Below are 22,046 nucleotides of genomic sequence, written 5' to 3' on the forward strand. Positions count from 1 at the left end.
CTAGTGGCTTTTCTGGATGGACAGGTAGGTCAGCCCATCATTCCCTCACAGTCCTGAAGGCGGTTAAATTAAGAAGGGAAAAAAATGTCACTAGTGCTTTGTGTTCTTGAGTATTAAAAAAAAAATTAATCAGCGAAAGTCCTTGATTTTTCAAACTCCTCTTCAAATCGGCTTACATTAAAAACTAATCAAAATAAGCCATTTGTCACCAAAATGACCATGATAATAAGAATTGTTGTGATCATTTTAGAAAAATTCCAACAAAAGCCATCGAGTCTTGCTCACGTTAGAAGCAAACTTTTAACTCTGTGGTAATTCTTTGCCACTTGTTTGCCTCATTACCTAATGGAAAATTAGGAACTGGGAAAAGGGGCAGGGGTTAAAGGGTGTGAGTGAGAAAGAGTTACTGGGAACAGCTGCCCACAGGAGAGGAGAAATGTTTCCGGTGCAGTATTATTTTTTCACATTCTTCTTAGAATACTACATGAGTTTTAAATACCTTACTCTGCCATTCAGCTTTACAAATGTCATTCAAATGTTGACCCACACAAGTCATATATATACATTTACACCAAACAACAGAGAACTGTAATGATATGATGCTTGGGAACAAGATATGGACAGGGTATCGTTCCGAACTTTCCAGCTTTAAAAACACTTTAATTTCCTTGCACGTACAAGAGTTCTTAACGGGAGTTTTTAAGGCAAACCCAGTGTAGGAGCATCCATAACTGGCACAATACATATTAACCCATAATTTATTCATTTTACTTTATTTTTTTACCATTTATTCATTTTTCAGAGAGAGACAGACTACTAGTGGGGGAGGGGCAGAGAGAGAGGGAGACACAGAATCTGAAGCAGGCTCCAGGCTCTGAGCTGTCAGCACAGAGCCCAACACAGGGCTCGAACTCACGAGCCACGAGATCATGACCTGAGCCAAAGTCAGAGGCCCAACCAACTGAGCCACCAGGTGCCCCTATTCATTTTAGTAGACAAATCTTCAGAATCTCAGAAGCATTATAAAATATAAGGACACGTCAGTCCTGTGAGCTTTATTTCAAATGAACCCTGAAGTAGCAGTGATAGTTCTTTAAAATAACACATAATAGTTTATGATACAAAATTAATAAGTATAACACCATATAATCAAGGTTTTATATATATAATATACATAATCTCCCATATATTATATATTATCCCATATTATATCTCCCACATATTATATATATATCCCCATTTTATATATATATATATATATATACACTTGATTCCTACAGACTAAGGAATATATATTATCCCATATTATATCTCCCATAAGTCTCCATATATATTATCCCATATTATATCTCCCATATATTATATATACCCCATATATATATTGTACATATATATATACATATACAAGTATATATATATATATATATATATATATATATATATACTTGATTTCTACAGACCAACAACATTAGATAGTTTACTGTAGCTCCAGAGGGATCCAGAAGGCTGCCTGAGGAACAGCCAGACACACCCACTTCTATAGCCATCAATATATGTCGGAGCTTTGTGGGAACTAATACTAAGTTTGATTTCAGGATTTTAGGAGCACCAAGAGAGCTATCTCCATCCCATCCATTCCCAATCTTCCCCACCGAAAACTTAACTTTCCACTCCTTTAAGCTGCTTAAAATCAAGGGAAGTACTTTTCAACCAACAATTTAACGTAAGCCCAATTTGTCCGATGGGAGAGACTCATGGCAGGTCTTTGTGGCGTGAGGCTTTGATAATAGAGAGCGATAGCAATGAGAAAGTGTGTGTGTGAGAGAGAGAGAGACCGAGAGAGAGAGAGAACAGGGACAACCAGAAGTAAATGTCCCCTACTTCACAATTGTTTTTCAACCTTAACTCATAACATATGAGAGTTTAACATCAAGGCAGAAACTTTGATTTGCTTAAAGTAAAGCATATATGATATGCCCTTGCTTTCATTCCTGTTAGTGACTCTGGAAGAACAAAATAATAAACTTTGTTATTTTAGGTTTTTAAGATGTTTCCAGGCAGGCATATCTTGATTTGATTTATAAATCACATAAAGTAGCTGAATACCTCATTTAATGGCCAAGAACTATTGGTCAGATCTTATTTGTCAATTCACATTTTTAGCCTCGTATGTTATAGTTCTACAATGGTAAGATTTTTATTGACCCGTACTTGACAGTGTCTTACTCAATATGTATTCTTTGAAAAATTATTATGTCTCTTGGGGTAACTTGTAGTAAAATGCTTTTTCCAATCATATACCCAATGGGATTGGTAATTTCTATTATTACTGTCATCATGAATGCCATTAAGATGATATATCCCACTGCTATAATCAAAATAATTGGATATCTGTGTTAACTAGATATGTGAGACCTAGATTTTTCTCAACAGTCAAGAATGCAAGGCTAATGGTAGAAAATTACACTTAAATTTTAACTTAGTATTTTATTTCCTCCATCTTCCCCCTACTCCCATCCCTAGAATGTTGTTGACCAAGTACTTAAAATACCAGCAGGCAGCGGCCTCATATACCAGAATTCATACAGTTAGGTCCTAGGAAGCTGTGGGTAAATCCTATCCATTCTTCTGCATGAAGGCTGGGTTCGTGCTCTGCAAGCAAACTCTTGGAGAAAGAATTTCATTCGGAACAAAAGGAAAGACTGGTTTTCTTTGAAGTGGGTTTATAATGGCAGTAAGTTTACACAAGAGGGGGAGGGGGAGGGGGACTTTCTAGCTTGCAAACACTGTCAGGTCCACAAAGTGCTTATTGATCACTAGATCAGTAGAAACAATAAGCCTCTCTTCTCCGGCATCCACATTCATATGTCTGAAGCCTCAGATGGAATCACAATAGTCAGTAGTTACAATTTACTCTTTCCCCCAGTCTTCATTCCGCTTCCATTACAGCACAATTACCTCATGACTATCACTCCTTACAATAAATGCCTTTAGAGGCAGATTCTTTTGTTAAGGCCGTAAAAGACATTTTCACTACTTGTGGCAACTTATTAAAAAAAAAAACCACACACACACAATGATAGTGATTATACCTACTCCAGATTTCTACTGAGTGGCATTTTTAAATCCAGAATCCAATGACAGTCATTTCCTTTCTGCCCTACATAAGCAATAGTAGATAGAAAGAGAGAAACATGCATACATACACACATTAGTGACATATATGTAAACAGGCAAATACCAGAAATGCTATTAAAATAAACTCGTGCTTATATATGTAAATACCATGATGAAAACATCCTTAGTGAAAAACAAATAAAGAAATAGATTGCTTAAGTGAAAAATCAAACATTTCATGAGACAACATTCAAAAATCAAGACATCTCATCTGAGGCACCTGAGTGGCTCAGTCAGTTAAGTGTCCAACTCTTGATTTTGGCTCAGATCATGAGCCCTGCATCAGAATCTGCGCTGACAGCACAGAGCCTGCCTGGGATTGTCTCTGCCTCTCTCTGTCTCTCCCCTTCTCTCTCTCTCTCTCTCTCTCTCTCTCTCTCTCAAAATAAATAAATAAAAACTTTTATTTAAAAAAAAAGTCAAGACATCTCTCATATACAAATTAAACCAATCACACATGACTATGGAAGAAATTGGAAGACAGAGTGACCCTGTGCTGGGAGAATCTAGTCAACAGGCATTTAAACGAGACACTTTTTCTTTCGTTGAGATCTCGAGAAAGTTACTGAATTAAGATAGCAGGCTTCTCACCAGGGCAGCAGCAGGTTCTCCTTAAATTTGCTGTGGGGGTGATGTGAGTTTTTCTTCCAAAGGTTCTTCTTTCCCTTGGGAAGACTTTACACAAGAAATAGGTTGGAAGAGAGAGAAAATCTTTTTGACGCTTTAATCCTGAAATGTTTGCAACAGAATCATAAGAAAAAATGGGGTGGCAGGGCGGCGGGGGATTCTAAGTACTTTTCCCACGTAACTAAGACATCGCCAATTTCTGGCACAGAAAAAGCCAACAACAAATATGTGTTTAATGAACTAGAGTTGAATTTAAAAAATATATATATATGGTTTGATCACGTAGCGAACCATAATACATAATATTATGTACATATTATAAGTTGTACATAATATACATATACATATACTCCCTCTTTGTACATAATATAAGTTGACTGGTATAGAAGATTACAAGAGTATTTAAGGAAAACCCAACACTTGGATTTTTAACTCTGCAGATTACTAGCACCATTTTCTCTTCGACAGATCTTGTGTTTTGGCTCATGACACAATAAAATCAAGCCTGCATAGTGGGTATATAGTAAACATATGATGAAGGGATAAAAATAGTAAGGCATAATAATTACTTAAATCTGTATATTCTGTTTTATTTTGTTCTGGTTATTGTTACAGATTTTAACCCTAAAGTACATTAGTACTTATCAATTCATTTTTTTCTCAAAGTGTTTCTATGGCATAGTGAAAATAAATATTCTTATATTCACTCTAAATTTATGTGTTTGACAAATATTTATTAACCAGCTAGCTATATGTGCCAGGTACTGGAAAACTTTGGGATAAAAGAGGCAAAAATCCTTGCTTGTTGAAACTGAGCAAAATTTATCCACAAAAGGAAAAGGAGTAGTCCGATAAGCTACGTTTGATTGTGTATGCCCCGACTGCCCTTATCTGACCTTCCACACCACCTTTCAACTGTGTGAAATACATTCAACATAATAACAAAAGAGACTCCTATGCACTTGGCCCCTAATCCCTGGAGAGTTCGCTCCATTAGCAACCTTTCCGTTGGGGTCAACAAGAGCTCTAACACTGCACAAAGTCATATCAGACATGGCAAGGGTAAGAACAGGTTATATATATATATATATAAATATATATATATATAAAATATGTATCTCAAATTACCTTTAAAACTGAAAGAGAGCACACTAATACAAGCACAAATCAAAAAAGAGATCCCTCCACATGCTATTAGGCTTACCAAATTCTATCTTTAGAAGGACAAAAAAATAAAATCTGAAGTTTTTGCACTGATAAAAACAATCCAAAAGTTATATGCAGTATAATATACAAATGAAAACACGTACTTCCTGGGGCGCCTGGATGGCTCAGTGAGTTAAGCGTCTTGACTTCAGCTCACATCATGATCTCGTGGTTTGTGAGCTCGAGCCCCGTCGGGCTCTGCGCTGACAGCTTGGAGCCTGGAGCCTACTTTGGATTCTGTGTCTCCCTCTCTCTCTGCTCCTCCCCAGTTTACACTCTGTCTTTCTCTCTCTCTTAAAATTAAATAAATATTTAAAAAGTTAAAAAAAACGTACTTCCTGATTTGAGTATAAAATTTCTGAAGGATGCATTAGTGACATTTCTGGCCTCAACCAACATCAGTGCAGCTACCATAATTGAACTAGATCTTGGGAACTGCAAATAGCACAGCTTAACTGTAACATTCATTAGATATTACAACACTACTGACTGATCACGGAGTTAAAAAATCTGGATGAGATTGTAATAAAGCAGCTGTCAATAAAACCAAACTCTGCCAGCTGCTTTTGCTCTGTACCCCACATGCACCATATTGCTTTCCCCTTGGGCAGAGAGAAAATAGCCTCACGCTTGGCCAATGGGCTCAAGACTATCTCAAGATCAATCCATTCTTTCTGAAGCCTACTCATCTCCAACGTTTTTTGACTGTTACCTTCCAAAACTAGTCTCCACTCCTTTAATAAACTTTGATTTGGCCTCAGAGGCCCTGCCAACTCTTTCTCGCTTTTTACTTTTATTGCCAAATGTCTTGGATGAGAAATTGATGCATATGAGAGCCTTTGTTTACTCATCACCCATTCCCTCTGTAAGTAGGTTTCTACCTCCGAAGCAGGATTGACATGACTTTTCTAAGGCCCCCAGGCGCCACCCTTAATTTGTCATTTCACAAAACACAACCACTGCAAGCCTTCCCCACAAGCTCCCAGATGCTCCCAGCCACCTCCCATCCCCGCAAGCAGACCAAAAAAAAGCATCCTAGCACGTACATTCTTCCTGTTCTTTTTGTATGCTACTTCTCAGTGCTCGATTATTATTTTTGTCTCTCTCTCTTTCACTCAGAGAGCTCATCAGTTTTCTAGATATTAGCTACTACCTCCAGGAGCTGTGTCAAATCCCAATCCCAAATCTCTGTCTATTTATTGAGTACATTGCCTGCAATGTGACAGGCACGGACTGTGCCGAGGCTGGTGATCTGGCAGTGCCAAGCTGTCAAAGAACGCACATGACACAGCCAACCATTTGCACCTAAATTCAAAAAATCCACTGCTTTGAATTCTTTGTCTCTTTCTTTCTGCCCTTCCCTTGCTCTCTCTCTGTCTGTCTCTCTATGTTTCTTGCTCTCCCTCAAAAGTAAACATTAAAAAGAACTGTTAAAAGGGGGCACCTAGATGGCTCGGTCAGTTTAACGTCTGACTTTGGCTCTGGTCATGATCTCTCAGTCCATGAGTTCAAGCCCCACACCAGGCTCTGGGCTGACAGCTCAGAACCTGGAGCCTGCTTGGCATTCTGTGTCTCCTTATCTCTGCCCTTCCCCTGCTCTTTCTCTCTCTCTCACTCTCTCTCAAAAAATAAATAAACATTAAAAAAAACTTTAATCCAAATGCAAACAAGGTTATCATCATATTTCTCCCAAACGCCATCTCCCCCTTACTAACTGTCGCACTTTTGTTAACGCTATCACTGTTTTCAAACCCATTGGCACAGGCTGGGTGCCCTGGGAAACACACTCTGAGAAGATAAGCATGCAGAAAGCTTATTAGGGGGTACTCTTGGGATCGATACCCATGGAACAGTATAGAAGGAGGCAGAACAGGAAGGAAGGAGGAGATCGAGTGTGATGCAGTCTCAGGGGAGGCCTCAGTTTACACGGAGTTCTCCCTTCAGAGTCAGGAAAATGAGGGCAAGAAGATCAAGCCTTCAAAGCCCCGTGCTCACTGGTCACTGAAAGGGGGCAAGACCTTGGGCAGCGCAGCTCTCTTCAGTCCAGGCAGTGCATCCAAGGTAATGACAATGGAGGGTGACTGTTAGCACCACAGCTAGCATCTAGGGGAAACAGGCCTTCATTCCTTTTTTTTTTTTAATTTTTTAATGTTTTATTTATTTCTGAGACAGAGAGAGAGACAGCATGAGCAGGAGAGGGTCAGAGAGAGAGGGAGACACAGAATCTGAAGCAGGCTCTAGGCTCTGAGCTGGCTGTCAGCACAGAGCCCGACGCGGGGCTCGAACCCACAAACCTGTGAGGTCATGACCTAAGCCGAAGTAGGACGCTTAACTGACTGAGCCACCCAGGCGCCCCTAAGCCCTTCATTTCTAAAGGAGCATCTAGACGCTGCATCGCCACGTCCACCACGCACACTGAGGCTCAAAATCTATCACACGTTGGAAAGAATACAGTGTTTGGAGCTAAACACGCCAAAATTCTAATCTCTTCTCTATCAGTAATTAACCGTGATCATAGGCAAGTTACTCAGTTTCTCTGAGTCTCTGATGAGATTATTTTTAAAAGTCCCAGACACATATTAGGAAACACTTAAATGCCTGCCACAAGCATATGCCACCCTATAAGCTGTTGTTGTTGTTGTTGTTTAGAACTATGCTCTTTCTTTTCCAAGTGCTGTGATGTCTTTCAAAATGATCTTTGCTCACTGAGTCAATGAAGATGCACCGAGGACCACCGGCCAGCCAGGCCTGCTCTGGGCACCGTGAAGACCACCATGTGCACCCAGACAACACCTCTGCCCAGGAGGAGCCGGAATATAGCAGGGAAGACAGAGAACACATAGGCAAACAAGTAGATAAACAGGGTAGCTTGTGATGCTGAGGGCTGTGATGACAGTAAATGGCCAGGTGACAGGGGCTGGTGAGAGAGGGCTGCCTGCTCCTGAAACCCCCTGAGAGCAGAAAGCAGAGCGAAGACAAAATGGCTGCCCTGATGCTTCAGAGAGGCTGGAAGTTAAACTAAGTAGCCCTTTCCTGTCTCTTCTGCAAGCCTTCCCTCCTCCTTCCTTAGCCCTTTCTTTCAGGAACCCAGCACCACCCTAAAAACATGACTAGCGCAGCACATATACACTCCCTGTCCCGAAACCCATGAGCTCCTGTATCTCCCTGCAAACCCCCAGCCCCTTCCTCTGGGTGGGCTTGCAGTTTGGAAGACCCTCGCCTCCTGCAGCCTCCTGTGTCCCCCAAAGCAATTAAGCTATTGTTCCTCTTTATCCCCAGACTCTGTCTTCACACAAAGGTGGGTTTTCGACAACAAGGTGTTCACTGAGCTGAAATCTGGAAACCAAGAAAGCACCAGACTCGTGGAAAACTGGAGCCAGGGAGCACTTCTGAGCCAGGGATCAGGACGAAAGTCCAAAGGCAAGATGGTTCTTGCCGGGAGTGTTCAGGGAGCTACTGGAGAACCATGACCGCACGCTAGGCCTCACACGGTGAGGTCAGGGCAGGCTCCTCGATGTCATGTAGACCACAGTAGGGCATCACTCCTGCGTTACTGTTAGGAGTATCTCAGTCAATACAATGTGTACAGCACTTAGTACGATGCCTGATGCATGGTGAGGGCTTGATAAATCAACACCATTATTATTACTATCATCAGCATTATCGTTAGGCTTTCAAACGGTCTTTTTACATACAAACCCTTTTTTGTCCCTATATCCTCAGTATCATGCCAAATAAGGAAAAGTTGGGGGCAGGGTGAAGGGGGAAGACAGAACGAGGGGTAGAAGTGGCTGTCACGTGCATTACTCAGTAATGTTGTAAAGGTGGTTTTATGTTTCTTAAGTCTGAAGGGACCACATCCCATTTCTGTCCGAAAGTCCTACTTCAGTCATGTTGTTTCAGGCACATGGGGTGCGTGCTGAATCGATCACTAAGTGCTCATTTGCTAAATAAATGCTCTCTGAATGAATCAAAGTGAGGCGTAGGGGGATGCACAAATGAACAAGAGACCAAAGAGGTCATTTTTGGTTTTTAGATTTCTACGACAGAATTTCTGGAAGCATTCCTAACCCACTGCATACCCAGAAAATGGTGGAAATGTTTCCCACAAAAAGCACAAGATGGCTGAACAAGCTACCCCTCTAACAAAGGGGAGCATCTACAGGTTTTGCCAAAACTTGCGGCCGGAGGGGAGGGAAAGTATCAGGAGACGTGATTAACAATATGCAGATTGGTAAAATGGCCGCCGGGAAGGGGTTGCACAGAGGCAGCAATACAGATTACTTACTGGATTCAATATACCATGCGGTCATTATACTTCTGATTTTACTAATCCTATAAATTATTACCTTCATCTTATCAGCACCAGGTTCGAACACACAGAGCTAACCAGCCACTCATCACCTTCATTTTATAGATAAGAAACTGAGCCTCAAAGAGGCTTACCTAAGAACACACAAAATAATGGCCCGAGTCAGTGTCTGACTCTATAACCTGTTCTCTTCCCAGAATCCAGGGAGTAAAAGAATCTGAACCAATGCCTTGGTCCTCAAAAAATCAGCATAGCAGCACAATGAGGTAATTCATAATAGTGAAACACAATGTCTTCAATTCACCACACATTTTATATCTTATTTACCCTTAGTTAAGCGATTTGTATTATTATATATGATTTCAAAGATGGGGAAACAGAGACAAAAGTTATTTCCCCAAAGTCATATTAAAAAACAAAAATCAGGGGCGCCTGGGTGGCTTAGTCGGTTAAGCGTCCGACTTTCGCTTAGGTCATGATCTCACGGTTCGCGGGTTCGAGCCCCGCGTCGGGCTGTGTGCTGACAGCCAGCTCAGAGCCTGGAGCCTATTTCAGAGTCTGTATCTCCCTCTCTCTCTGACCCTCCCCTGCTCACCTTGTCTCTCTCTCTCTCTCCTAGAAATAAAAATATTTAAAAAAAAATTTTTATAAAAAACAAAAAAAAAACAAAAATCAGAATGCAGCATTTATTGAATTGTAGCTTCTGCACAAACACACACACACGCAGGCATCTTTCAAGAAAACAAGACAAGCACATTAGCCAAATTATACAGAGAACTCTAAAAGTTAAAACTTCTTTTAAATTTTTTTTTAATGTTTATTCATTTTTGAGAGACAGAGACAGAGCACAAGAAGGTAAGGGGCAGAGAGAGAGAGAGAAAGACAGAATCTGAAGCAGGTTCCAGACTCCGAGCTGTCAGCACAGAGACTGACACGGGGCTCAAACTCACCAACTGTGAGATCAGGACCTGAGCCGAAGCCAGACGCTCACCAGAATGAGTCACCAGCATGCCCAAATTAAAACTTCTTTTAAAATCCACTCCTAACTTGCCTCCCCTTGCCTCCTAGTGGAGTGTGAGAAACTGAGTAAATGCATGTGAACTCTCTGAGGCCACAATAATGTTACAGTTTCAGTGTTTCCATTTAGAAGAAATATCCTGTTCATAAGCATCCGATTATCTAAGATTTCCCACTTACCAGAATGTCCACACACCCATAGCACAGTAGTAATTACGACGCATAATAATACTGAGGCACTGAAACCCACACGCCAGTCTCTGGGATTATCAAAGACTGATTAACACAAAGAACACTGCTTAACCCTCAAGCGTGTTTTGCTGGATTTCATCTATTCAGAAACTGATATTGCACATGTAACAGTTTACTTAGCATGTTTGATTCACCAAAACTATTTTCTTACCTATCTGTTGAGAAAAAAGGAAGAACAGAAGGAAGGCAGGGGGGGAGGGAGGAAGGAAAAAGGAAATGTTGTGCTCTCCAATACAATGAGAAATGAGTTGGTAACCACCATAACTCTAAACTTCACAGGCTCTCATACTCAGGAAGAAGTGTATCAAGTCTGAGCCAAGGAAACCTCATTATGTAACAACCAGGGCCCATAAATAGTGCACTGAATAATGTAACTGAATGTTCTTATATTTTTCAAGGAGTAATTCTAACTTTGAAAACATCACGTAAATACTAATCAAGCAGATAGAGCTGAGTTTCTCAAACACTAACTAGTTATGAGTTACCAATTCTGGTTTGGGGATGGCGTAGCGGATGGAGAGGGAAGACCACTTGGGGGAATCGGCTATTTTAAGAGAATGATTTCAATAGTGAAAGAATAAGACCAAGATATAGAGGCACCTGGGTGGCTCAGTCAGTTGAGCAACTGGCTTTGGCTCAGGTCCTGATATCGACGTTCATGGGCTCGAGCCCCACGTCAGGTTCTGTACTGACAGCTATCTGAGAGCCTGCAGCCTGTTTCAGATTCTGTGTCTCCCCTCTCTCTCTGACCCTCCCTTGCTCACACTCTCTCTCTCTCTCTCTCTCTTTCTCAAAAATAAAAAAATAAATAAAACATTAAAAAAAGATATGTTAAGGGGCGCCTGGGTGGCTTAGTCAGTTAAGCGTCCGACTTTCGCTTAGGTCGTGAGTTCGCGGTTCGTGGGTTCGGGCCCCGCGTCGGGCTCTGTGCTGACTGCCAGCTCAGAGCCTGGAGCCTGTTTCAGTCTGTGACTCCCTCTCTCTCTGACCCTCCCCTGCTCACGCTGTCTCTCTCTCTCTCTCTCCTAGAAATTAAAAAAAAAAAAAAAAAAGATATGTTAAGACCAAGATATAAATTAAATAAGCTTAACGTCAGATCTGTGTCCAATACAGGATGACTAGAAATGCCTTTGAATATTACAGTCTGCCCCGTGTGAGATTCATTCTCATTATTTTCCAAGGCAAAACCCTCAACTCCAATGGATTGCCCTCAAACACCTCAAACTCAATCTGACGTATAGGCCTTTTTATACCTTCACAACTTTCTGTCTGTCCTGGTCGTGATCACCTTCTCAGCTTAGGCTACAAATTCATTATCTCCAACCTCAGCTGGGCCCTCAAAAAATACCCAAAAATACATCTACCTATTCGTGCTCAGTTTTCTTCTCCAATCCTTAAGTCAGTAATTTCTAACTTTACCACTTTCCTGAAGGCTCTGTCCCTCCCGTGACATTGTTATGTCTATAATGGTCACTATAGATGTGCTGGTTTGTGAAGATTTGGTTTAGTAGAATGTTTAATACCACAGGATTTATTATATGCTGAGATAACATGAAAAAAATAGCATAGCAGGACCATCTCTATATCTTATAGAGACCCACATCCCTTTCACAGAAAATATGCAAACACCTCTAAGTGAGGGCGTATCTACTCCCCAAGTTACTGTGTCCCTAGGCATTTATGATAATCATACTAACTAAAGTTAAAGATAATTGGCATAAAATCTATAGATTATCGTGAATCTACAATAAAATACCCAATAGAGAGTGTTTTGAAAATTCTAAGGCACTGTAAATTATGTTATAGCTGTATTTACTCCTATTTGTGATTGAGCAAAAGCTACAAACAGAACAGTTAACGAAAGAGAACTGAAATATGGCAGCACAAAATCATGGGATCTTACAAAGCTTTGCAGATACACCACAATCTACACAAGGATTTATTCACCGTTTATTCATTCTTCTAACATTTATTGAGTGCCTCTATAAATCAGACTTTCTAGGGGCCCCTGGGTGGCTCAGTCGGTTAAGTGTCTGACTCTTGGTTTTGGCTCAGGTCATGATCTCGCACTTTCCTGGGTTTGAGCCCCACCTTGGGCTCTGTGCTGGCAGTGTGGAGCCTGCTTGGGATTCTCTCTCTCCTTCTCTCTCTGCCCCTCCCCCACTTGCACTGTCTGTCTCTGTCTCTCTCAAAATAAATAAATAAACTTTTTTAAAAAATATTTTTATTTATTTCTAGGAGAGAGAGAGAGAGAGACAGCATGAGCAGGGGAGGGTCAGAGAGAGAGGGAGACACAGACTCTGAAATAGGCTCCAGGCTCTGAGCTGGCAGTCAGCACAGAGCCCGACGCGGGGCTCGAACCCACGAACCGCGAGATCATGACCCAAGCGAAAGTCGGACGCTTAACCGACTAAGCCACCCAGGCGCCCCATAAATAAACTTTTAAATAAGTAAGTAAATGACTTTCTACTAGGCATGAACACATATAGATCTCTGTCTTCAGGAGGTAGAATACACCAAAATCACATTACAACACCATAAGTACTATACTAGAGATGCGAGAGATACCTTAGTATTCCATAGGGAAAATAATGCAGTGACCAGAAGCAAGATGGATGGATGTGTGTGTGTTTGTGTGTCCATCTGACTGTAGTTGTGTGTGCACAATACTAATTAGAAAAACCATTCTCTCTCAATATTAAGTTTGAGGGTTCATGCATGAAGAAGCATAGGCATAAAGCAACAATAAAAGGAAGCATGCTTTAGAACCTTTTTGTTTTCTTCACCGGGCACAGCAGACTCACACGTAACAATATAGTAGAGTGAAAGGAAGAGGAGTCAAAGGTGACTGCAAGGACTTACAGTTAAGATAACATCCCGATTTCCACACGGACAGCCTCCTCATGACAGAATGGTTCTAGAGTTCTCTGCAATGCAAATCTCTTTCAGTGTTGGATCACCATTTATCTGGACAGTTCAAGTGGACTCCTACCCAACTCCGCCCTTGAATGATAGAAAGACTAATTGGCTACAGACGTAGCTATTAGCACACAGCCCTGTACCGGTCATGCTGTGGTAGGGTTTGTAGGCTGATTCTGCATGTCTGCTATCTGAATGTCCTACTTCTTCTTTTCTAGGAAAATCATTTTTTTCTGGCCTCCAGATGTTTCTTTCTCCCTTCAACTTTAAAAAAAAAAAAAAAAAAAAAAAAAAAAAAAAACGTATTGGCATACAAACAAGCCATTGCTCCAAAAGGAGCCAGGAGAAAGAACACTTGAAAAATGCCATGTCAGTCTTACCCTGAAAACCAGCCTCGGAATGCAGTGTCAAGTGGACCCTCACAACAACCTTCTCCCTTCTCCTCTAATCTCCGCAACATTTTTTGAATAGCTGCTTCTTGAGTCTGAGGAAAGAGGCCGCAGAACACTGATGGCAAAGACATGTGCCCTACTGAACATAAACTTTGGGAAGCTAACAAGGCATCCTCAGGAAAAATGGAAAGAGAGTCATAAATCATTGAAACCGCAAACAGTGAAACCTCAGATACCTTCTACCACACAGCCCACCAGGTTATTTTGAACACAAAGGATGCCACATAAGATGTGGCTCCAAGTCACCATCTTTGTTCTGTCCCTGTTAGGTCAACAATTGCCTGGCACACATTCATCCCAAAGGAGTCACTTCTAGGCCCATTCTGTCCAAAGTATCAGTCTGCAGATCTCATTGAGCCTGGATCAACGATCCTGACAGTATGCAATTCAGTCACCTTCGGTGTGCCTAGCAATCACTGAAGTGCGGCTTAAAATTTAGAGTCCAAGCCCCTCTCTAGGGCTACAAACTAGACTTTCTGAGGAAGAGGTCCAGGAATCTGCATCTTCACACCTTTCTTCAGGTCGTTCTTATGTTCACCGAGGTCTGATAAACCACTAGCTTACAGGAAGAACTGTTTAATAAGCCTCAGATAAAGCCTGTATAGAAAGTGGCTTCTCACTGTTCTATTTATAAGAATGTTCACTCTTTCTCAATTCCCCACCACAGCTCCACAGATCTCCAGGCTTCAGAGATATTTCTAGCTCCCCTACTTCCTAAACCATTCTAGTCTGGGATTGTCAATTTTATGAGATACTCTGAATTTACAGCACATAATTCTAGGTCTTCAGATCCCATCCTGAAGTGATATTTGAAGAGCAGGATTATGTCATTCCATCTCTTAAGAGTGCATTTTTGGCAGCAGGAGCCCACTTGCTGACAAACGTATTTCTCTCATTTGGGAGGGAATTGTACAAAAAAAAAACCTAAGCAGAAAATATAAGGAAACTGGAGGAGAGTCATCACATTTACCTAACTTCTTAAAATACAAACGGGCCACTTAATAAGTTCCCAGGGGGAGGAAACTATTCCATCTGCTCTCTCTAAACGTGACTGCTTCTGAAGTTTTGCTTTAAATGGCAGGTGTACGGGGCTCCTGGGTGGCTCAGTCAGTTAAGCCTCTGACTCTTGGTTTTAGCTCAGGTCATGATCTCATGGTTTGTGGGTTCAAACCCCACATCAGGCTCTGTGCTGATAGTGTGGAATCTGCTTGGGATTTTCTCTGCCCTCGCTCTCTCTCTCTCTCTCTCTCTCTCTCTCTCTCTCTCTCTCTCTCCCTCCCTCCCTCCCTCCCTCCCTCCCCCCTCTCCCTCTCTTCCTGTCTCTCTTCCAAATAAATAAATAAACTTAAAAAAATTTTAATGGTAAGTGTAAGTAAAATTCAAACAGGTTCACATACTTGAAAGTATCTCTCACAGGCTGAGTACAAAATCTACATATTTTATTTCAACCAAACATAATACAAGAAACATCAAACACAGAAGAAATAATGGAATTGGACAATTGAATGAAGAACATCCACTCATTTACTCTGAGCATTTTACTGAACACCCTTCAGGTACCAGGCACTATGCAAAAGATGAGATCAACATAAGAGTATCCAGGTAAGAGTCAGAATTTAAAAAGAGGAACTTTAAATTTTGAACTAAATCACTAGCTCATGCATCAGATAAGGGCCTGCAGAGAAACCTAGTCACCAGACAGCCTTAACAAATATTCTGCCTGCTGATGTCAGCTGATTTTTTTCCTCCTAGATATGTGTAAGATCTCAAAAGGGATTGTTCTGTCTTCTTGCTAACTCACAGCGAATGATGTAAATGCCTAGATACAATCAATGCATTTATTTTACTATCATATTCAATAAAATAGGTGTCATTTTCAATTTCTACCTTCAGCTCCAAATGATAGAGCAAACAAGAGTTTTTTTAAAAAGGTGAACGAAAAGAGAAATGATGATGTAGAGGGAAAACATGTAACAGTACTCAAGTACTCTCCCCTCACATCCCGGAGTATTTCGAAGTAGATAAATCACATACTAAAAAGGAATGTATAATCACTTATCACCTCTGCCTACAAACTAAAAATCCCTGATGGCATTTCTCATTGTCAAAAGTCAGCTTCAAAACAAAGCCAGTAGCTGACGAAGGATGGAGTGCTGTACACAAAACATAAAGACCGTTAGCTGGGTAACTATTGGACCTCACGGCCTAAGCCTTTGAACCACATACAAATTAGTTTGAATGCAACAGATGGGGAACGCCTGAAATTCTCAGGCAAATAAAATAAGCAGTTTCTCTGTCACCCCTCTAATTTTCTTTCTAATCCAAAACTGACTTATTGGGAAATTCCTACATTCTACCAAATATACACAATCTTGTAATTTTAGAGAATTTACAAGACTGGTTTTCGTATTGCCACATAGCATTTCAGCAGTTTGCTGGAAATGTTTGAATCTGCAATGATTACATACGCTTGTGCACACACAAGAGTCCTAGCCAGGGAGCCAAAAAGGGACTCCGGTTTTAATTTTTTTAATGGATTGGCTGGGCAATGGCAACAAAATTAACTCCTTCTTATCACCTTTTTTTCCTGAGGACATGACATCAGTTAACACATAAACTCTTTCAATAAGGTTACTAGCAAGTAAATTACTGAAAAAAAAAAAAAGTCAAAGAAAAAAGAAAATGTTTATGTAGAAATATTTTACATCATTTGGAGACATTCAAATTCAGTTGAAATTAATGGACCACATTCTGAAACTAATGTTTTATTGAGCTGAAGGAGTGTCACAAAGAATAGAGGTTCTCTTTCACAACAAATCTACAAGGTAGTTATTATTCCCATTTCACACAATAGGAAACCAAGGCTCTAAGAAGGGAGAGGTTGCCTTTCTGCCTTTCCAGGGTCTCACACCTAGTAAGGGGCTCAGCAGGGAGTTACTCAAACTTACAGCTGTCAGGTTCCAAATCTGCCTTCCCTCAGCTCTGCCATGATGCTTCCCAATGATTAGGGATGAAGTAGGGAAACACAACTGACAGCCGTCGTCAAGTTCTGATTTCAGATTACAGCCTCTAATTGTTACAGATATTGATCTACCATATTACCTTTTGTCTAACTTTTTAATTTTAAAGGATGTGTTGAGAACATTGATCTACCACAATACCAAGTCTAACTTTTTAATTTTAAAGGATGTGTTGCTCAGAACTAATTATTAGCCAAATTGAGTCCAAATTTTGAAATCTCCAATAAGATATATAAATTGATGAAGTATCCTCTCTCATGAATATACCTCTTTTATTTTTCATTATTTCCATATTATTAACACTGTCACATTCTCAGGGCCTTTTTAAGGGTTTACACAGGGCAGAGAGCTCATTTTATTTAATCAGGGGAGGCTAAATATGTATTTTTTTCTTGTTCCTCCACTTTTTTCTAGGCATGTATCAATATAATTTCCTTTCCACAAATAATGAAACAATTTTTGCTTTTTTTTTTTTTTTTTTCTGCTTGATTGTAGGCTTCCCTTCCATTTCCTTTCGTCACTGTTCTCAGTTTCTTGGACTATTCTCTGCCAGTAGCTTTCCTCCCCTTATTAGCCACCTTTCCACTTACTTTTCTTCCTGCCATTCAGCTTTCCAAAGATCTGGGGTCTTCAGAGCCACCTGTGACGCTGTGACAGCCAACAGTTCTCTGACAAAAAAACCCAGTGCAGCCATGACCTTAAACTGGTCTTCTGGGATATCTTCACTGACAGGCTGGCATTAGCAGACCCAAGCCCGGTAAGTGACAGGGTTCTCAGCAACTCTCATTTATAAGAACAAAATAGAAATAACACGAGTTACTAAACTCACCCTCGATGTAAAATCCCCAGCTGTTTCTCCATATGTGTTTCCAAGTAAATTATTTCAAAATCAATAATGTAATAAGCGATCTATGCATCTCCAGCCAGGTCTTTAGGATCATTCTTACTGCTATGGCTGTGCCCCAGAGATTCACAATGAACAAAACCATCCAAAGTGGATGATAAACCAACTTCCCCTAGACAGCTCCAAGATCACCAGCGTTCTTATGCTTTCCTTCAAGCTTCCTTAAAATAAAGGCTATAATTAAAGAAGTTCTATGAGGTCAAAGACTGGGAATGTTTTGTTTGGAAGATGTATTAACAGTACTTTGCATAATACTTGCCACAATCTAGAGCCACAAATATTTCAAATATTTTTTTTACTAATTGCATGGAGTAAACAGGACCTTGATGTTCCTACTTAAGAAAGTAACCTACTTTCTTCAAAGTTTTAAAACTTATAAATGCCTGCTTTTCTTTGATATGCCTTTAGAAGAGTTCATCAAAAGCTTGAAAAATATGTCTTCATAGATTGTAAAACCCAGGAGAGATCCCGGGAATCCTAAGTGTCACTCCCTACGGGCCAGAGGGCTCCTAGAGTGTAAAGGAGCTGCACACGGATAGATAAGGAGTTAGTTGTCCAAGGTCCAGTGAATGAGAACCAGGTCTCCTGAATTCCGGAATTGTTTCAATTTCACCAATTCAGCTTACTTTTATCATTAAAACGGAGTCAAGTATAATATTTATAGCCAACATCAATGCATCTAACAATGACTATCAAAGTGCCAAAAACCTGAGTTTGCCTCGTCCAGTGATCTAACAGCTAGCTTAATCACTCGGCCATATCCTTGCGTTTATTAAATTCATTCCCTACTTGCAAATTATTCTGAATAAAGAACCAATCTGCAGCGACTGAGACAACACTCCATGGTGAGGCCATGAAGAAGGCAGAAACTTCCACAGCAGAGATAGTTTCTCCCGAGGTACACTTGTGACGCAATGGAAAAAAGGTTCCCAACACAAAACAGCCGGAAAGTCCCACCTAAGAACGCTCTGCTTATAACTTACTAAATTACTGATTTCAAAAGTAGTCACTTGGCACTAAGGAAAGAGAATGGAGAAGGCATCATTTGAACCCCCAAGTGTTTTCAGAGAAATTTAGAAGGCTGACAATATAAGAAAATGAATCTACAGAAACTTCTTGAAGCAGAGTTCTAGACTGCCAAAAAAAAAAAGAGGGGAGGGGTGGGTGGAGACTACAGATAAGTCACTGCTTTGAAATAAAATCTTTCCGTTGTATTTGTGTTACCAAGTCTATAGGTGATACGGTTAACCAAGGAAAATTTGCTCCTCTGTGCCTTACGATGTTGAAAATATTTATACTACACTCACCTGTATGCTGTCAGCATAATAGTCTGTTTTCAAAACAGAAAATAACTGCGGCACGGGAAGCAGGTAGAGCTGTTACCTACACTCGATCACTGCAATGATTTTCAAATTTCTTACCCTGAAAACTATTATCTGGGCACATGCTACGTATCCATGAAAAAGCTAGCGTCATCCAAATTTGACTTATAAAGGTAAAAATCCGAAGCCATTCCTTCCCTCCCTTTTATTCTGGCAGTAAATACTTGAGTTCAGGTTATTTTATGTACCTCTCACCTAAGTGGTTGGGAAGAGCCTTCAGTTAAATCGGCATTACCCGAGGCACTGCCATGACTTTGTAGAGATTTGCAAATTCTGATGTGAAGGCAAAAAGAAAACTCCAAGATTATAAAAACGTCCCCCCAAAACCAGTCATCCCCTTCAGGAACATCACTGTGTCAGATATGAATCTGTTGTACTGACCAAACACCACACTGCACAAATGGTGCGTTAGATACTAACACAAAACTACAGACCTGCAGGATTACCAGCTTTCTTTTAGAGAGGCTTAGAAATTCAACAATTTGCAACATCCAATAGTCCCTAAGATCTAAGTCTTGGGAAATACGTGCGGTGAAGAACAGCAAACAGTAGCCAACCCATTGAGTTTTGTTTGTAGGTTATCACCGCAAGGCGTGGAAGAAAGGGACAATGAAGGGAAAACACACATGGAAAGGAAGACGACTAAAGAAAGAGCAGTTTCATTGCTCAGAGAAAGCAAAGGCCCTTCTTCACTAATGCCACGGCCACAGGGGTATCTGTAGGACCGCCGGGTGCTGATACCCTGTCCGTCCAGATCCCACTCCTTCCCAGGTGCCTCCTACTGCCAATGTCAGAGGACTTTCAAAAGTAACACTCTAGAGTACTCAAATAAGATCAATGTTCAGATTCCCTTCAGAAGCTTTGAGAAAAGGAAGAAGAGCCCCAGCCAGGGGTGCGAAGGTTCAAGTTCGGTCCGTGCGGAAGCGCCTGTACCGGAGCACGAAAGAGGCAGAGGAGCGCTGGAAAAACGTCTAGAACGTGGGTGAGTCTCCCGCACGCCCGGCGCCGCTGGTACGGACCTCCGGGGCGAGCCCGCGCTCCCAGGAGGCTGGGAAGGCATTTATTAAGGCAACAGATCAGTCTAAAGGGTCCGGTACCAGGGAGCCACGACAAAATGAGGGAGAACGCCCTGACTCCAGGGCAAGGCGGGGCACGGCAGGGAGCTCTAGGAAGCAGACACCAGGCTCCCCCGGGGACGGAAGGTGAGCTCAGGGAGTAAGAAAAAAGTAGGGGGGAAAGGGGGGGGGCGGCGGCGGGGGGAAGCGGCAGCGGGGTGTGGAGAAAACAAGAGGTCGTTAGGAGGCAACTCCGAAAAGCATCTGACAGCCAGTTCCTGAAAGTCTTGAGAAGAGGGATGCAGCCCAGAAGGCAGAGAGCCTGTGGAATTCGTATGTCAGAGGTCACGCCGGGCCCGAGAGAGTGTGGGAAAGCGGAGGAAGGGCGTCCTGGAAGGCGCAGGGGCTCCTGTGGGATCCTGGGGGGCAGCGCGGGAAGAGCGGGAAGGGGGGGCCGTACAACACGGGGCCTGGGAAAGTTTGGGGGAAGAACAGGTGGGTGTGATGGGGGCGCAGAGGTGCACAGCTCGGAGGGGGGCGCCCGGGCCACGCCCTCCCCACGTCAGCACCCGACACCCCAGCGCGAAGCCTCGCCCCCCCCCCCCGCGCGCGCTGGCGCCCCCAGCCGGCCGGGCGCAGGGGTCCGGGGCGGCCGGCTCGCCCCCCAGCGGCCGGGCTCGGCGCGCGCGCCCCCGCCCTGCCGGCGCCAACTTTCGCGACCCGGGTCTGCGCCCCCCGCTCACCGAGGGCGCCGTCAGGCGGCTGATGCTCTCGCCCAGCGAGTCCAGGTTGACCCGCCTCCGGCGCTGCGCCCTCCGGGCCGTGGCCGTGGCCGTGGCCGTGGCCGTGGCGGCGGCGGCGGCGGCGGAGGCGGCGGCGGCGGCCGGGGCCGGGGCGACGGCGGCGGCCGCGCGGGGCTCGGGCGGCCCGGGCGGGCTCCGGCTGCCGTTCCAGCAGAGCCGGGACAGGGGGCAGTCGCCCTCGTCCTCGGGGCTGGTCTCCAGGTAGTCGGAGCCCAGGGAGCTGAAGGACTCGGACGAGATCTTCCTCCGAGACATGCTGCGGGCGGCGCTGCGGCGGCGGCGGGGACGCGGGCGGCGGGACCGGCTGGCGGCGGCGTTAGGCGCCTCGGGGCCGCGGGGCCGGGCGGGCGTCCCCGGGGCCGCTCATGGCGGGAACTTGGGGCCCGGGAGCGGCGGCGACGCCGGGCTGCGCTGGGGGCCGCCGCCTCCGCCTGGCGCCGCGCCGCGCTCCCGCTCCCGCTCCCGCTCCCGCTCCCGCTCCCGGCTGGGCGAGCGCGGCCGCGGGCGGCGGGCGGCGGGGCTGCGGCCCTGAGCGGTCCGGGAGGCTGAGCTTCTGCCGCCCGCGCGCCGCTCGCGCCCCCTCTCCCCTGTCTCCGCCCGCCCCTCGCCGCCCGCCCCCCCCCCCCGTGCGCTCCCTCCGCCGGTATCACGTGTCGCCATCACACTCGGTGCGAGTCCCGGCCTCGCCCGTCGCCACGTTTCGGGAGCAACGAGGACACTTGGTCGCCGTCCTCTGTGCGCCCTCCCCGCTCCCAGCCTCCCCCCTCCCCCGAGGAGCGCGCGGCGGCCGGGACCCCCCCCCCCCGCAGGGCGCCCACGCCGAGCGCCCGCGGCCCTGGCCCGCGCGGAAGCCAGCCCGGAGCGGCGCGGGGCGCGGGGCACGTCCCCGGGGAGCCACCTCGGGGCAGCCTGCGGGGTCC

General features: G+C 43.7%; 1 protein-coding gene across 1 annotated transcript in view; it reads right to left on the minus strand.

Annotated features, from left to right (window-relative positions):
- Window positions 1-21,434, minus strand: part of GUCY1A2 (guanylate cyclase 1 soluble subunit alpha 2) — a 296,831-nt gene extending 275,397 nt beyond the window's left edge. Inside the window, exon 1 of the mRNA XM_039250618.1 lies at window positions 21,067-21,434. Coding sequence (XP_039106549.1) covers window positions 21,067-21,381 — 315 coding nt within the window. The 5' untranslated portion in view covers window positions 21,382-21,434. The remainder of the gene's footprint in view (window positions 1-21,066) is intronic.
- Between the last annotated feature and the right edge of the window lie 612 nt (window positions 21,435-22,046).

This window comes from Hyaena hyaena, unplaced genomic scaffold, assembly GCF_003009895.1.
Source record: "Hyaena hyaena isolate Hyena2069 unplaced genomic scaffold, ASM300989v1 scaffold_376, whole genome shotgun sequence".
Classification (NCBI taxonomy): domain Eukaryota; kingdom Metazoa; phylum Chordata; class Mammalia; order Carnivora; family Hyaenidae; genus Hyaena; species Hyaena hyaena.